General features: G+C 40.8%; 1 protein-coding gene across 2 annotated transcripts in view; it reads right to left on the bottom strand.

Moving 5' to 3' along the window:
• Nucleotides 1–4,219: 4,219 nt before the first annotated feature.
• Nucleotides 4,220–19,149, bottom strand: part of ITGA9 (integrin subunit alpha 9) — a 636,829-nt gene continuing 621,899 nt past the window's right edge. For both annotated transcript variants that reach the window (XM_073678319.1, XM_073678318.1), the window contains exon 28: nucleotides 4,220–5,482. In XM_073678319.1, coding sequence (XP_073534420.1) covers nucleotides 5,384–5,482 — 99 coding nt within the window. In that variant the 3' untranslated portion in view covers nucleotides 4,220–5,383. The remainder of the gene's footprint in view (nucleotides 5,483–19,149) is intronic.

The following is a 19,149-nucleotide window of genomic DNA, read 5'->3' as shown; positions in this document are numbered from 1 at the left end:
ACGCGAGAGCCCACGCCATTTTTTTTTACATTTTAGGCTATGTGCTTGCGATCCGGACATAGCAGTGCTTTGGATGCAGCATATTTTTGCTGCGTCCAAAATGCTGTGTTTTATTGAACACCGGTAAATCTGCATGTGTTCACTGAACCATGCGGATTTACTGCATTCAGTACATTATAGTGGTCAAATTTCTGTTATGGAGACTAGCGACTCCGCAAGTGAATTTGACATGCTGTGGTCCTGAAGGACGCGTTGCATGTCACTGTCTGCGCGTGATCCGTAGCCTCAGATGCACGCATAGTGGACATGGGATTTCTAGAAATACCATCCACTATGCTGTAGCATCTGGCCGCTGCAGGTTTGACACTGCATAAACTCGCAGCGTCAAACCTGCAGCATTTCCTGATCATGTGCAAGTACCCAAACTCACCGGCAGCATGTCAATTTGTGTAGCAGAGACGCTAGTCTACGCTGCAGATTTTGACAGACTGAAATGTCATTACATGTGGTGGATCCGCATGTACTGACAAAACAAGTGCGGCATTAGAACACAGAAAATACGCTGGATCCAAAGCGCTGCTAGTTGCTGATCAGTGGGAAGTAGCGGCTAACCAAACAGCTGTGAGCTGTTATTAATAGCCAGGGATCTCTTCCTAGGCTAAAAATAGCAGCTCTGAGCTGCCCCAGAAATGACATGAATAGGAATTAGGGGACGCCAAGCAAACCCCTCCTATCTGCTTACTATTCCCCTAAATCGCCGCCTCTGTGCTAAATTACCATATTCCCCCCCTCCCCAGCACATCACAGGGCCCTGTGACAGGCCCTGTGAGGTGCCCTGCTCTGCCTCCCTTCCCGCGCATGCGCAAAGTGCCACTCCCATGGAGCACGTTTTGTTTCCCTCCGGCCTCGTTTGGCTGTGTACTGCCAGCAGAGCGGAAGTCTCAATGACTCACCGTCGCTTGCGCAATACAAGGCTGCGGCGCAGTATGTAGCCAAATGGGGCCGGAGGGAAACAAAGCGCGCTCCATGGGAGCGGCACTTTGCGCATGCGCGTGAGGGGAGGCTGAGCAGGGCACGTCACGGGGCCCTGTGACGTACAGAGGGGGGGGGGGGGTAATATGGAAAAGCCTCTGGAAAAAAGACTTTATAAAACCAGATTTCTCTGCAATCAGACCTCTGCTATGGGCCATACAGGTAAGTATAGATTTAATTTTCTATACCCCGTATAGCCATAGTAGAGGTCTGATATCGCCCAGGGGTGTGACACATTCCCTTTAAAATGTATTTAAAATACAAAAGAAATGTGTCATCTTTAACTTTAGGCCTTTAGAGATCTTCAACTTGCTTAACTGTTCACAATAACAGTCATTTTGACCAGGCGTGCCCAAACTTTTACATGCCACTGTAGCTTATATTATGGAACTAAATAGATAGAGATTTAGGAGGAAATTTACTTTGACTTCAGACTATCGCTTTAACTAGCTGCACCCTCCCCTGGCTGATTGACAGCTCATTTGCTCTAGTACATGGGCACTGACCTGTCAATCAACCAGGGGAGAGAGCTGCTAGGTAGGAAATACAACATGAGGCTCAGAAGCTAGACATGCATCGTCACGCCCTAACACACTTCCAGACACAACTTTAAAATGTGATTTCTCACCACTGCAGGAGCGGCATGGGGTCATAAATGGATCTACTTGCTTATTTTTTAAAAGGCTACACAGTCATATGAATAACTTTGATGTGGTAAAGTTCCCTTTAAGGAGAATACAAGTATTTGCTAAAACAGATGTCAGGGGAGCTAATGGGACCTCTTTAAATGCTAAAGTAATAACTGCCTGTTGTAAGTGAATATATGAAATCCTTATCTATAACAAAATAATAGAAATATTGTTCTTAAATCAACTCGGTCTAAAACACAATATCAATTTCTATACAGACCTGTATAACTGGTGAATTATGATGTCATTAGATGTTAATATTAATATATTATTAGTTGATGTCATCAATGCAGTGTTTATTTAGGAAAATTAATGTATGAGCCTAATCCTGAATCATCTTTTCTTACTGACAGCTACATTGGGTTGTGACTACAGTTTTAATGCAGGTGATCAGATCAAAGCTAGAATGTAGATGTGACAGTGACATGTACGAATATGATCATTAATATTTAATCTGTAATGCCAATATTCAAGCCTACCTAACGCTTGCTGTTTTTGCTGGGAGAAATCTTATCTTGCTATATGTTTGTATGTAATGTCATCTGATATCCATCATTTACATGGATGTGCAGGGTCTACCAGAGCAGGAGCCCATCTTACAGAACATCTCACTGTTCTGGCAGACAAAGAGAGACCCCAAATCGGGGACCCCTCTCGTAACTTAATAGGACATGTGGACAGGGGTTGTCATGAGACAAATTTAATTGTATATTTTATTAAACGAACCTACACACAATTTATTATATTAGGTATCATATCTGGATCTTTCTTCTAATATTTTTCTAATTGCGTGGTCTTTGGAAGTTAGAGAGAACAAAATGTACACAGACTTCAGTGAATAAGTACGATGTCTGCAAGTCCAAATTTTAGATAGTTGTCCCAAGCCCATAAACCATAATGAGTAATAAAACTTATCAATGGCATTTAACAAGCATTGTAGACCCAGCACAGACCATAACATTGTAATTAAACATTCCTGTCTTCTCTGAAAGATCAACATACTTTTTTCTAAATAACCATAGTATACCAGTATCCAGAATGGGGAGATGTTTCTAAATTAAGTTAAAGGAGTTTATCTAGAATGGCAAGTTATCACCGAACCATAGGATTGGGGTTAACTTGCCAGCCGCTTCAAGTCTGACGGATGAGATCCCCAGTGATCCAGAGTATAGGGCTTTGTAGAGCCACGACTTCAATAGAGCACAGGTGCGCCTGATCTACCTTCACTCCATTCATTGTCAATGGGTCTGCTGGAAATAGGAGCGCTCTTGGCTTTCTCTAGCAGTCCAAGAGACAATGAATCACAGTCCTAACATAAGTCTGGACAGAGTCTTGTTGGGGTTGCAGTGCCCCATTCTCTGGATCACTGGGTGGGCTCTGTGGAGAAGGGATAACTTGTGATGTGTGTGTGAATAATCTTTCTGAAAATCAATCTGAATTTTAATTTAAAAACATAACTGTCTAAAAGATGGATTTACATATTTCTCTCTAAAAAACTATTTCAATACTAATTAGAACAAATAGGACAAGACAAAATAGAGCAGAGTGGTACAAAACCTATTTTATAACTGCATAGATATTAGTCCCTCTACCTTGGCTTTAAAGCTTATTACACTTTTCACTGACTGCTTTCATATAGAAAAATATCATTTATATGTTTATACTGAAATACTGACTATATTTAATCTCTACTTATGTGTATCGTTATACAATCCAGACAGGGAAATCGAAACACAATATGTAAAGGCAGAATGAGCATTTTGAAACATATATTAATACATGTGAATGGTGACATAGGCTGTTAGCCAGTATGGAGCACTAGACATTACCACTGTGTGACCGGAGCCTTATACAGGCCTTATCTGTGAGCATTCAGAACACTAAGCATCCACCCGCTCATGGAGGATAAGTGTGTGAAGGAATAGTTTATACCTGCACTATGTTCATCAGTAGGACTGTCTGCATCCGGAAGTGAACTGGTATGTCAACAACGTATATCTGAGTATGGTCTTTTTCCAGTGATATGCTAAACAATGAAAATGGTATATATTTTTCAACATGTTTTAATTTCGAGAATAAAAAGTGAAAGGAGTTCCTTATTGCAGAAGCGTATGGGTCCCTTTCCTGGTGCAAGCCTCAGGCTTTACCGCCTCTCATGGGCTGGGTTTTAGGTGCTGCCTTTAAGCCCTTGATTCCATTTACAAACAGGTTAACATTTAACAAAATGACATTTTATCAGCCGTTAAATGAAAGAAAAAATGATAAAAATCATTCTAAAAAATAGGGAGTGACATGAACATGTGGCAGGTGACCTTACTATTAACACATAACCTATGAGAGAAAGTAGTATATGAGATAGAAGAATAGAGCTTATTATGCTGTATTGCTCTACTCTACAATTAACTGGCCCGATGTTTTTCCAACTTATAGAAAAACAAATTAAAAGGGTCTGAGCTTTGTATAAAAAGTGCAACATAACGTATATCTGTAAATTAGTGTATATATATATATATATATATATATATATATATATATATATATATATTACACAAGTGACAATAATACCCAATAATATAAACAATTAGGCTTGGTGGTACTGATATAATTAATTGCCCTGTGTAAATCTGTGATGTCCTGTCAGTAATTCATAAATGAATGATATGAATTGTTCACAAACAAATGCATTAGTGTATTAGATAAACTGATAATGTTTCTGGCCAGTAGGATTTATATTCCTGTACTGAACTGGCATTATCTGTTGTTGCCATTTTCTCTAATTATAGGATGAAACTGATCGTGTAAAACGCAAATCTATGATAATTACAAAGCAGCAATAATAATTATTAATTCTTCTTCTTTACACACCTGTATAGTATTACACACAAATGTATTCGAGGTACTGAGTGATGATTGGGGAGTCAAATAATTTACTGAAACACATGGTAGTTCACGCGAGTGTGTGTGATTTCTGTACAGAAGCATTTGTATTAATCTATACATGTGTACAATATGCAAGGACAATCATCCCACCAGAGGGAGGACAAGGTCCGCAGCCTGTGCTTCTCCTGCAAATGTGCAACTATTAGGTGTTCCACAGAAGCTGGAGTGTCCCAGGTTGGAGACCATTGATATAGGGAAACTCTGCCCCAAAGGTGTTCATTAAAAATCTGCAGTTCAGTGCAACTATGTAGAATTGCTTTCACCTAATCCATTAGGTGGGATCTGTACAAGTAGCCAGGTATCAGTGTGTTAGAGAATTGTACAGCTCTTCATTACATACAGTATATCTTCAAATATAAAGACAAGTTCAGTATAAAAGTTGAATATTAAAAAAAAAAAGATAAAAAAAAACACTTCTTGGTAACAGCTTTTTCCCTGAAGTTACACCACATACTTTACGATGGATTCATTGCAATTCTCTGCAGCATGGTGGCCATTTGTCTTGGAAGAGGGAACAGTCTTTCTCCAGTCACTCTGTGTTGCCTCAGTGGTTGTTTAGGACACGATCTCCTTTGCTAGTCAGCCTGATTAAGGAATACACAGCATCAACAAGCCTCCAGAAAATCTGGAGAAGATTTTTTTTCTTCCACATATGGAAGATACAAGAACAGAGCCAATTAGCTAGCAAATGTGTGTCCGGTGACTGGGCTGGCACATGCCTCTCACTGATTTTTCTGTACCCAGTCCCAACTTTCTTCATAGTCTTTTCGATTCCTTTCCGCTTCAATGATTTCTTTATACCTCCGGCGGAAGAAGCCCATCTAAAAAAATAAATAAATAAAAAGACAATTTTGTTACAAAAGTTGCTTGGTTTAACAGTACACCAAGAAAAAATAAATAAATAGAAAACAGAGTGGGCCTAAAGTAGAAAGACCCCACTCTATGATGTCCATATTTCATAATAAGACGTTGACAGGGTATATCCTGATGAAACAATCCCTTTAAATCCAGGTCCTTCCGAACCAAAGTGATGGCTCACTTATCTTCTGACATGCCATTAAAATCAAGTCTAAAGATCTCCGCTCTCAGGTGCTGCCATTGTGACATGGCAAGGGGCACTGACAGCAGAGGGGACAGCGCTAACATCATGGTTGGGTGGCACGGTCACCATCCAGCCTGTCATTCTAATAAATGAAAGCACTGTTCTTCTGCTAGGCAAGATGATTGTTGTACAAAATACATATTCGATCCACTTCACCTTGAATAAGCCTCCAACCATCCTTGGCAAAGAAAAGGCCACTCTTGGGTTAAAAAACCTGCATGAGCTTTATTCCAACATGAGTTAAACAAATGTTGCCGGTACATCTGAGGGCATTTGTATATTTCAAATATAATGGAAAAATCAAATATACCGTACCTGGATGTTCTTTATTCATGTTGGAATAAAGCTCATGTATATTATTTTAATCCGGAATATGGCTAGAAAGCTTCATACTTCAGCCTAATTGCTGTCCAGCTCTGTGCATTATTTTAATTCATGTAAATGAAGTCTTGCTGACAGGCCAATGATTGGGGCTGTTCAGCAGATCAATCCCAGGCCTGTGTTTCAGAGAATGGCACCCTAAAGAATTTCCCCCCGACATACTGTCCCTTCACAATTATACATATTTATTCTGATACTTCTGCTAGATTCTTGATTCTTTATTCTATTACAAGATCCACATAGTTAACTACAACTTTTCTGCCTTTTACTTTTTATTATTTATTTTTAAGGCACCATTGAGTCCATGGTCCTGTACATATGAAAAGGGTTATATACAAAATACTTATATTAATTACAACTAACAGACTAAAAGTTACAGACTGGTACAGAAGGGGAGAGGACCCTGGCCTCACAGGCTTAAGATCTACAGAACAGGACAATTCTTCTTCGGTTTGACACTGGCCTGGCTTAAAGGGAATCGGTCTGCATGTTTTTTCTATGTAATCTGAGGACAGCATGAGGTAGGTGCTGATACACAGATTTTAGTGATGTATCATTTATTTGTAGTGATGAGCGAGCATGCTCGCCACTGCTCGGTACTCGCCCGAGCACCTCAGTACTCGAGATGCTCGGAGCTCGCCGAGTACTTGCGCGATGCTCGGGCGGGAGCTCGGGTCCCCGTCCTGCATGTTTGGCGCTATTTAGAGCACCAATCATGCAGGGATTGTCCGCCACTCACTGTAATGTCACAGCCATGGTGGTTGTGGCATTACAGTGATTGCACAAATCGATGGGAACAGTGCTCACAGTGAAACATGAAAAGCCGGCAATTCAGCAGCGGCATACACCGGTACCCGACAATTTAGAACAGAAAGAATAGAGCATCACACATAGATTAGATAGATAGAAACATGTCAGTCACATATATAATAAGTAGAGTGATAGTGTTGGTTACTGTACTTGTCATTTAGTGTTAAAATAAAGGATTTATTTTTTAAAAAATGGCGTAGGGTTCCGCGTAATTTTAGTCTCTAGTGGAGGTTAAGCAGAAGGCTGGGGCAGATGTTAGAAACCTGGGAAGGGGGTAATACCCACGGAGCTTCCCAGGCTACTAATATCAGCCCCCAGCTGAATACCTAGCCTTTACCAGTTATTAAAATGGGGGACCTACCCAAAAAAATGACGTGGGGTCCCCCCTATTTAATAGCTAGACAGACAGCTGGGGGCTGACATTAATAGCCCAGGAAGGGTGCCATGAATATTGGCCCCCTCCCAGGCTAGAAACACCAGCCGTCAGCCGCCCCAGAAATGGCGCATCCATAGGATGCGCCAATTCTGGCACTTAGCCTCGCTCTTCCCACTGCCCTGTAGCGGTGGCAGTGGGGTAATAGGGTTGGGGTTGATGTCAGCTTATAATGCCAGCTGACATCAAGCCCAGGTTAGTAATGGAGAGGCATCTATAAGACACCCCCATTACTAACCCCATAGTCAAAGTTAAAAAAAAAACACAAACACCCAGAATAAAGTCCTTTAATTGAAATAAACACACAATTCTTTAATGTTCTAAATTAAACCATACTTACCATCACGCCCATTCCAGCTGAAGCCAACGATCTCCTGCAATAAAAATAAAATAATAAACCAACCTCATTCTTACCTTTCCATGGTTCCTAGGACGGCTCCAGCTCTGCTACATTCACATGACAGGCTGGATCGCAGCCGAAAGCTGCCATCCAGCTTGCCATGCCGCAGACACTGAGAAGCGCAGGCATGCTTGCGCTCCTCAGTGTCTCGCTGTGATGGCATCCAGATGAGCCGAGTTCATGTCCAATGAACTCAGCTCACCTCATGCACGTCACTGACAGCGTGAGAGAATTCTCCCACGCTGGGATGGCATTGAGATGACAGGCTGGATCGCAGCTGAGCGCTGCCATCCAGCATGCCATCCTTCATAGACACTGCAGAGCGCAGGCATGCTTGCGCTCTGCAGTGTCTCTGAAGGATGACAAGCTGGATGGCAGCGCTCAGCTGCGATCCAGCCTGTCATCTCAATGTAATCCCAGCGTGGGAGAATTCTCCTGCTGAAGCACTGAGCGCAGGAGATTTCTCCCACGCTGTCAGTGATGAGCATGAGGTGAGCTGAGTTCATTGGACATGAACTCGGCTCATCTGGATGCCGTCACAGCCAGACACTGAGGAGCGCAAGCATGCCTGCGCTTCTCAGTGTCTGCGGCATGGCAAGATGGATGGCCGCTTTCGGCTGCGATACAGCCTGACATCTGAATGTAGCAGAGCTGAAGCTGTCCTGGGAACCATGGAAAGGTAAGGATGAGGTTGCTTTATTATTTTACTTTTATTGCAGAAGACATTGGCTTCAGCTGGAATGGGAGTGATGGTAAGTATGGTTTAATTTAGAACATTAAAAAATTGTGTGTTTATTTCATTTAAAGGACTCCCTGCGCTGCGGATTCCAGCCCCCAGCTGCCTAGTTGTACCTGGCTGGACACAAAAATAGGGCGAAGCCCCACATATTTTTTTTTTTTAATTATTTCATGAAATTCATGAAATAATAAAAAAAAGGGCTTCCCTATATTGTTGTGTTTGGCCAGGTACAAATAGGCAGCTGGTGGTTGGGGGCAGCCCGTTCCTGGATGCTGTACCTGGCTGGACACAAAAATAGGGCGAAGCCCCACGTCAATTTTTTTAAAATTATTTCATGAATTACAGTAATCAACACTGTCACTGTACTTATTATATATGTGACTGACATGTTTCTATCTATCTAATCTATGTGTGATGCTCTATTCTTTCTGTTCTAAATTGTCTGGTACCGATGTATGCTGCTGATGAATTGCCGGCCGGCTTTTTTAAAGAGACAAAAACACTATTATTTTTTTTTAATAAATCCTTTATTTTAACATTAAATAACAAGTACAGTAACCAACACTGTCACTGTACTTATTATATATGTGACTGACATGTTTCTATCTATCTAATCTATGTGTGATGCTCTATTCTTTCTGTTCTAAATTGTCGGGTACCGGTGTATGCCGCTGATGAATTGCTGGCCGGCTTTTTTAAAGAGACGGGTGCATGAAAATCGGAGGGCACTAGTATGTTCCAAGTGCCCTGCTATGTTTTTCATGCACCCTCCTATATACTCTGCCTGCCTGTCTGCCTATATATTGTCTGCCTGCCTGACGTTTAATTGAGCACCATTCCCATCGATTTGGGCAATTTTTGACCTTCTGCAGACCGTTGGGGGGACCACCAGAAAAATGCTCGAGTTTCCCATAGACTTACATTAGGCTCGTTGCTCGGGTCGAGCACCCGAGTATTCCAATGTGCTCGACCCAAGCTTCGAGCACCCGAGCATTTTAGTGCTCACTCATCACTATTTATTTGGCTATGTGCTGTTGTTTCAATACAATGAGTGTTTTATCAGCAAGAGATTATCAGTGCCGGACTGGTGCCTGAGTACATCCTGGTCCAACTCCGTCCTCACCACTGATTATCAGCTTACTGTCAATATACAATGTAAACAGAGAGCTGCTGATCAGGACTCTGGGCGGGGTTAGCTTTCTGAGTTCTGCTACAAGCTACATCTAAAAACTCTGATTGTATCACAACTGCTGCACCCAGTAAATTAAGTGATACATTGCTGGAATCAGTGTCTCTTTTCATGCATTATGCTGCTCACAGAAGAGGTATCAAAATCCTGGTGACAGATTCCCTTTAACTACTTGCATGTTTTCTGATTTTGTCCATGGTAGCAGCCCTCTGCTTTTGATTTGTTTGTCGATTACCATGCTGCTAACATACAGTTATATGAAAAAGTTTGGGCACCCCTATTAATCTTAAGCTTAATGTTTTATAAAAGTTGGTGTTTTTGCAACAGCTATTTCAGTTTGATATATGTAATAACTGGTGGACACAGTAATGTTTCTGCCTTGAAATGAGGTTTATTGTACTAACAGAAAATGTGCAATCGGCATTCAAACAAAATTTGACATGTGCATAAGTATGGGCACCCTTATCATTTTCTTGTTTTAAATACTCCTACCTACTTTTTACTGACGTACTAAACACTTTTTATGGTTTTGTAACCTCATTGAGCTTTGAACTTCATAGCCAGGTGTATGCAATCATGAGAAAAGCTACTTAAAGTGGCCACTTGCAAGTTGTTCTCCTGTTTGAATCTCCTCTGAAGAGTGGCATCATGGGCTCCTCAAAACAAGTGTCAAATGATCTGAAAACAAAGATTATTCAACATAGTTGTTCACGGGAAGTATACAAAAATCTGTCTCAGAGATTTAACCTGTCAGTTTCCACTGTGAGGAACATAGTAAGGAAATGGAAGAACACAGGGACAGTTCTTGTTAAGGCCAGAAGTGGCAGGCCAAGAAAAACATCAGAAAGGCAGAGAAGAAGAATGGTGAGATCAGTCAAGGACAATCCTCAGACCACCTCCAGAGAGCTGCAGCATCAACTTGCTGCAGATGGTGTCACTGTGCATCGGTCAACTATACAACGCACTTTGCACAAGGAGAAGCTGTATGGGAGAGTGATGCGAAAGAAGCCGTTTCTGCAAGCATGCCACAAACAGAGTCGGCTGAGGTATGCAAAAGCACATTTGGAGAAGCCAATTTCTTTTTGGAAGAAGGTCCTGTGGACTGATGAAACCAAGATTGAGTTGTTTGGTCATACAAAAAGGCGTTATGCATGGCGGCAAAAAACACAGCATTCCAAGAAAAACACTTGCTACCCACAGTAAAATTTGGTGGAGATTCCATCATGCTTTGGGGCTGTGTGGCCAATGCCGGCACCGGGAATCTTGTTAAAGTTGAGGGATGCATGGATTCCACTCAGTATCAGCAGATTCTTGACAATAATGTTCAAGAATCAGTGATAAAGTTGAAGTTACGCAGGGGATGGATCTTTCAGCAAGACAATGATCCAAAACACCGCTCCAAATCTACTCAGGCATTCATGCAGAGGAACAATTACAATGTTCTAGAATGGCCATCCCAGTCCCCAGACCTGAATATCATTGAACATCTGTGGGATCATTTGAAGAGGGCTGTCCATGCTCGGCGACCATCAAACTTAACTGAACTGGAATTGTTTGGTAAAGAGGAATGGTCAAAAATACCTTCATCCAGGATCCAGGAACTCATTAAAAGCTACAGGAAGCGACTAGAGGCTGTTATTTTTGCAAAAGGAGGATCTACTAAATATTAATGTCACTTTTCTGGTGAGGTGCCCATACTTATGCACCTGTCAAATTTTGTTTGAATGCAGATTGCACATTTTCTGTTAGTACAATAAACCTCATTTCAAGGCAGAAGCATTACTGTGTCCAACAGTTATTACATATATCAAACTGAAATAGCTGTTGCAAAAACACCAATTTTTATAAAACATTAAGCTTAAGATTAATAGGGGTGCCCAAACTTTTTCATATAACTGTAGCTCCCACCCGGATTTAGCGGGACTGTCCCGATTTGAGGGCTCAGTCCCACGTCCCATCACGTCACAGCTTTTGGCTTCTATATTCACCTCTCTTCTCTCTGCTCTGCAGCTCCTCCTCCATGGGGGCGGTGCTTATCTCTGCATAAATTAAATTATATATTCACTGCTTCTTCTCTGATCAGGTCTCCCTGGGACAAGCTGCAGCTCCACCAATGAGCCACAGCTTGTACTGATACACATAGGAGAATTTGGTGATCTTGACCTCTATTGCAGGCAATGAACACAGAAACAGGTTATACATGTCCATTGAAATACCGAATGTGTTTCTATGGTCCGTGTATACTGAGGTGAAGAAAAATATTTTTTTGTTTCTAAAAAAGCAATTACAAAAATGTAATTTTTTTTCTTCTGTGAGTTTCCCGGTCACAAAGCCACAACCTTGACTTTACAGGTATGAGCCTAAGCTGCTGAGCCACAAACTCTGATGATGGCATGAGGAGAATTTTGTGTACTTGGTCAGTATAGCAGCATGAGACGCCACAAGCAGATTATAATGATAGAAATGATAGAAATACACTGCTGTGCACAATATATGTATTTGTATTCTAGAGGGAGAATAAGAGATTTTTTCATCCTATAAAATTACTAAAAAATAATAATGAAAAAAATATTGTCATTTTTAATGCGTCTTTTAAAAAACATAACATGGACATATTTGGTGTCTCTGTAATCGTAATGACCGGCACAACACAGCGATCAAATTATTTATGGGGATCGGTAAATGGAGTAAAAAAATTGCGTGATTGATATTTTTTCTCTATTAAACCCATACAAAATGTAATAAAATGGTAATGCTAAGGCCGTGTTCACACGTAGCGTAAATGATGCATTCTTTTTGCTGCTTTTTTCTGCAGGAGTCCTCACCACACAACGCAATAACAATCTTCTCAGATTATGTTTGCTGCATTTCTTTTCCGCATCTTCCCCCATATTTGATGCGTTTTTGGTGCAGATATGAAGCAAAGTTTTTAACAATTTTTTAATGATACAGAAAAAAATGCAACAGCGTTTCTTACATTCATGCATTTTTTTCAGAAGAAGCCTATAGAGAAAAGAATGCACCAAAACCGCAGAGTTCAACAGCGTCCTTAGACGCACACAGGGCGGAGATTTCATGGAATAACATCCACTTTGCTTCAAAATTTAGACCATGTTCACATGTAGCGTAAATGCTGCGTGTTTTCTGCTGCTTTTTGTTTTGCACAAAAATTCTGCTGTGTTTAACCGTCCAAGCAAAGTGGATGTGATTTTATGAGAACTGCGACCGCTGTGGTCTAAACACGCTGCTGAACTGTGCTTGTCTTTTATGTGGAGCATAAAAAAACTCATGTAAAAAACTGCAGTTACTTTTTTAGATGCAGAATCAAAGCTTACTGTACTATAAAAACACATTAAAAACGTGGCTTTACATCGGCAACAGAAACGCATCAAATAAGGGGGAGAAGACTGTTATCGTGTAGTTTGGTGCGGATGCTGCAGAAAAAAAAACCACAGCATTTCTGCAATGTGTAAAAATGGCCTTACAGACACAAAAAAGCCAGATGTCGTATAGTGAAGCTACAGAAGGATGAGAAAGTTCTGGCGGCTCCGACTGTGAATGAAGGAACAAAAAAAAATCCGCAGGTCCCAACTAGAGATGAGCAGGACACACAGATGACGTCGCACTGCCTGGACTAATCAAAGGTGCCAGGTAGCACTGACTTGCACGCTGGACCAGAGGCCGGTGAATCCATCTGCTCATCTCTAGTTCCAACAGTCCCAGATTGGGGTCTACGCCCTGCAGTCTCGGGCGTCTGCTGAATTTCCCTCACTACCACCACCCCTCTTACAACCCCTCTTGCCACGGTAGAAAGAAATGGTAAATTTACGTCGATTGGGGTGCAGCCAAAATTTGCCGCGCGTGATCTGTCCCTCCTACTGTTCTTCAAAAGTTGGGATGTGCTAACTCACTCCACCAGTAGGAAACTACTCTGGATGCAAAAATCTATAAGGAATTGGAAGTCAAAGCCATCATGATAGAAATGAATCAATTTTTATTATCAGAAAATTAAAAACATATTTAAAAAAAATGGGGAAAAGAAACCTAGCAGAAAATAAATCCTTCCGCTGGTCATACCAGATTACTCCACAAGGGGGAGCTCAAACTCCATCCCACAATATGAATGCTGTTCTCATCATATAATTCTTATTTCAATTTCCCAAATTGGCTAAAGGAGATTATAGCAAAGTAAGTTTATACCTTAGGTAGAGATATAAAGTGCAAATGTAATAAGGGTAATCCTCATATACCTGCTTAGTGTATATATGTCAAAGTGACAAATTCATTTTTCTAAGCGGACAGTAGTCCACCTAAAAATAATGACACCACCAATCTAGTTAAAATCAAAATAACATAGTGGCAACATGCCTAACATAGTGAAGGAGTATACCAGAATCAATCTAATTAGACCAAACAGGATCACATACTAGAAAAGTGCCTAACATAGTGCAGGATAAGTAGAACATGCAGAGATCCAATGTGCAAGGTACAGAGGATTATAAGGTAAATAAGAGCAAAGTGCTGGTGGGGAGAAATCATCAATAGCAGATGCAAGTAAGTAGGAATAATGGCCATTTATGTGGCTCTCTTACTCACCTACACCGTGTAACATTACATTATCATTCAACCCACTGACCCCCACTGGGATAACAAAAGACCTCCCAGTGTGCTCTTTACTAATCATTGCAGAGCCTAGCTGTAAGTAATAAAAATACCTTAAAACATTCTCTCTCTCTCATTATTCTGCCATTTGGCAAATATTAAACATTATGGTAATCCTAATTGACCTAAAACGGGAAAGGTTTATTCTGATTTCATGTCAGATATTGAGAAAAACATGAATATGTGTCTTTTTATATAGTGAATGTAAACTTCTGGTTTCAACTGTGCATGAAAGTGCCATAAAATGTCCTTGGCTGCATTTAGTTTACTCTGTGGATGCAACCCAGGGACCACTCCAGTGAAGGCCCGACAGCTACAGGGGTAGAAGAGTAAATACAAGGCATTTTCTGGGACCTGCTAAGTATTGTGGCTAGGCAAACAATGTCTGTGGAAGACCTCTTGTCATAATCCACGTACACCCCCCCCCCTCCAACAAATAAAATGAATGAGAATTTTGATTCTCCCTCTCTCTTCTACTTCAACTTCTGTTATTACAAAACTAATAGAATATTACACTTAGTGTAATAAATCTATTAGTTTTGTAATAACAGAAGTTGGTGGGTGTGGGGATGATGCTTAATATTATAATATTCATATTATAATAAAATAATATTTAGGAATTAGAAATGTGCGCATAATTTTTTTCTTACTAATAGAACATTATTAGTCACTCTATTTTAGATGTTTTCCAAAAACTGCCCTGGCACACTTCTACCGGCTATGCACATAGCCTATTAAGAAATCAGCCAGGATTCCTGAGTAACGTGCTCTCATGTGGAGCATGCTGGCATGAGGTCTATGGTAAAAGAGGTCCTGGCTTCCTCCAAACCTCACTCACAAAGTGAACTTACAGCCAGATAAAATAGGAGCACTATTTATGTCTACCAAAGGTAAAGAAATATATATTTTTTACATATTAAAAGAACCATAATTTACTACATGATATTGACTGTGGCATTATCAGCAATGTATAGCCATATTATGGATATATGCAGTACAAAACTATAACAATACAGTGATAATAGCCTGCAATAGGCACATACTATAATTCCATCTGCCTGAGTGCCTATGGATCCTTAGTAGAGATGGGTGAACTCTAACTGTAAAGGACCCCAAATATGGACTTCCTCAGGTAGTCCTTGTTACTGTTCGGGTGTTTTCTGCACTGTCACATACGTGACAGCGCGGAAAACACAGGCTCTGATCAGCAGCAACATCGTTACCATGGGTCAGAGCGCTGCAGGATCATGCTGTCAAATGTCAACGTGATCCCGCAGCTGTGACTGTGACCCGCGTTAAAAAGCTTACTGTGGGTCACAGGTGTCAGCTGATGGGACTACTAGCCCCATCAGGCGACGCCTGCTGTCACAGTAAAGAGCCAGCGCAGGTGATGCTGATGGGACAAGTAGTGTCTCATCAGCTGGGGCCTGTGCGCAAAGTAAAAAAAAAAGTAAAAATCATTAAATAAATATTAAAATAAAAAACACCTTATACTCACCTACACCTACTCCCTGATGCCTTTGTTTTCTGTAAAAAAATAAAAAACACCATATACTCCCCTTTTACGCCTAATCCCTGATGCCCATGTCTCCTGTAATAAAGAAAAAATAATAAACCACTCACCTATCCTCCATAAGCCACATAATCCCGAATGTCCCACGCAGATTTCATTAATAGAATAGCCACATCGTGAGATGTGACTATTCTATTCGGCAGCCGGCGATACACTGACAGGAGCATAATCGCTCCTGCAGTGTATCGCGCTGAGCTGCCGGGAGTGAGATCACCGGAGTTCAATCAGCTGATGAGCTCCGGAGACCTCACTTACTGCACAGATGCTGCTTAAGAAAATTCTCAGAAAATTCAGCGTCTGTGAGGTCACCGGAGCTCATCAGCTGATTGAACTCCAGTGACCTCTCTCACTGCAGCTCAGCGCTATGCACTGACACAGGAGTGATTACACACCTGTAATGATCCGATCGCCGTGTGACACTCTGTATTATTTCATCATGTCAGACAGGTGCGTATAAGCTTGCTTTTTTATTTTCTGTTTTCTTACAGGGGACATTGGCTTCAGGGGATTATGCGTAAGTGAGTATAACAGTGTTTTTTATTTGCAAATAAATATGTAAAAAACAGTGTGGATTTTTATTTCTAATAAAATAATTTTTTCTTGGTGTGTCTTTATTTCTGAACTTTTCCTATGGGGTTAGTAATAGGGGCGCCTCTCCATTACTAACCTGGGCTTCATGTCAGCTGCCAATAAAAGGTATGACAATTGAACGCCAACCCTACTACCCCACTTGCCACCGCACCAGGGCAAGTGGGAAGAGTCAAGCTAAGCGCCAGATTTGGTGCATCTTATTGCTGCGCCATTTCTGGGGCGGCTGAGGACTGATGTTATTAGCCTCAGAGGGGGCCAGTATCCATGGCCCCTTCCCTGGCAATTAATATCAGCCCACAGCTGATTTTATAGGAGGACCCTATGCCATTTTTTTTCTGGAGGCCCCCTGTAAACTATTTATCATTCTATTATCTATCTAATAATCTATTATCTATCTATCTAGCAGTCTGTCTATCTATCATCTATATATCTATTACTTATCTATCTATACAACTATCTATCCATTGATAGACTAATAGATAGATAATAGATATATGGATAGATAGATATAGAAATAGATAGATAGATAATAGATATACAGATAGATGGATAGATAGATAGATATACTGATAGATAGATAATTAGGTAGGTAATAGATAGATGGATAGATAGATAAATACTAGATAGATAATAGATAAATAAATATATGGATAGATAAATAGATATATGGATTGATAGATAATAGATAGATAGACAGATAAAAGATATAATATATATATATAAATAGATGGATACATATATAGATAATTAGATAGGTAGATAGATAATAGATATATGGATAGATAAGTAATAGATATAGATAATAGATAAATAGATAACAGATAGATAATTAGGTAGATAGATAGATAGATAGATAGATAGATAGATAGATACAGTGCTGGCCAAAAGTATTGGCACCCCTGCAATTCTGTCAGATAATACTCAGTTTCTTCCTGAAAATGATTGCAATCACAAATTCTTTGGTATTATTATCTTCATTTAATTTGCTTGCAAGGAAAAAACACAAAAGAGAATGAAGCAAAAAACAAATCATTGATCATTTCACACAAAACTCCAAAAAAGGGCTGGACAAAAGTATTGGCACCCTCAGCCTAATACTTGGCTGCACAACCTTTAGCCAAAATAACTGCGAACAACCGCTTCCGGTAACCATCAATGAGTTTCTTACAATGCTCTGCTGGAATTGTAGACCATTCTTCTTTGGAAAACTGCTCCAGGTCCCTGATATTGGAAGGGTGCCTTCTCCAAACTGCCATTTTGAGATCTCTCCACAGGTGTTCTATGGGATTCAGGTCTGGACTCATTGCTGGCCACCTTAGAAGTCTCCAGTGCTTTCTCTCAAACCATTTTATAGTGCTTTTGGAAGTGTGTTTTGGGTCATTGTCCTGCTGGAAGACCCATGACTTCTGAGGGAAACCCAGCTTTCTCACACTGGGCCCTACATTATGCTGCAAAATTTGTTGGTAGTCTTCAGACTTCATAATGCCATGCACACGGTCAAGCAGTCCAGTGCCAGAGGCAGCAAAGCAACCCCAAAACATCAGGAAACCTCCGCCATGTTTGACTGTAGGGACCGTGTTCTTTTCTTTGAATGCCTCTTTTTTTTCCTGTACACTCTATGTTGATGCTTTTTCCCAAAAAGCTCTACTTTTGTCTCACCTGACCAGAGAACATTCTTCCAAAATGTTTTAGGCTTTCTCAGGTAAGTTTTGGCAAACTCCAGCCTGGCTTTTTTATGTCTCGGGGTAAGAAGTGGGGTCTTCCTGGGTATTCTACCATACAGTCCCTTTTCATTCAGACGCTGACGGATAGTACGGGTTGACACTGTTGTACCCTCGGACTGCAGGGCAGCTTGAACTTGTTTGGATGTTAGTCGAGGTTCTTTATCCACCATCCGCACAATCTTGCGTTGAAATCTCTCGTCAATTTTTCTTTTCAGTCCACATCTAGGGAGGTTAGCCACAGTGCCATGGGCTTTAAACTTCTTGATGACACTGCGCACGGAAGACACAGGAACATTCAGGTCTTTGGAGATGGACTTGTAGCCTTGAGATTGCTCATACTTCCTCACAACTTGGTTTCTCAAGTCCTCAGACAGTTCTTTGGTCTTCTTTCTTTTCTCCATGCTCAATGTGGTACACACAAGGAAACAGGACAGAGGTTGAGTCAACTTTAATCCATGTTAACTGGCTGCAAGTGTGATTTAGTTATTGCCAACACCTGCCACAGGTAAGTTACAGGTGCTGTTAATTACACCAATTAGAGAAGCATCACAAGATTTTTCAAAGGGTGCCAATACTTTTGTCCACCCCCTTTTTTAGGTTTGGTGTGGAATTATATCCAATTTGGCTTTAGGACAATTCTTTTTGTGTTTTTTTCATTGAAGACAAATTAAATGAAGGGAATAATATTAATGGAATTTGTGATTGCAATCATTTTCAGGAAGAAACTGAGTATTATCTGACAGAATTGCAGGGGGTGCCAATACTTTTGGCCAGCACTGTAGATAGATAATAGAGATAATTCCTCTGTGGTTTTCAGCCAGGACGGTCGCATCTTGGCACCGTCTTGGTTGAAAATTATTTAGCCCAGACTTGCATTACTGCGT

The sequence above is a fragment of the Phyllobates terribilis genome, unplaced genomic scaffold (assembly GCF_046119375.1).
Source record: "Phyllobates terribilis strain yellow unplaced genomic scaffold, ASM4611937v1 Scaffold_4__5_contigs__length_816908805, whole genome shotgun sequence".
NCBI classification, from domain to species: Eukaryota; Metazoa; Chordata; class Amphibia; order Anura; family Dendrobatidae; genus Phyllobates; species Phyllobates terribilis.
The sequence above is the reverse complement of the archived record's forward strand: the minus strand, read 5'-3'. Positions and strand labels throughout refer to the sequence as shown.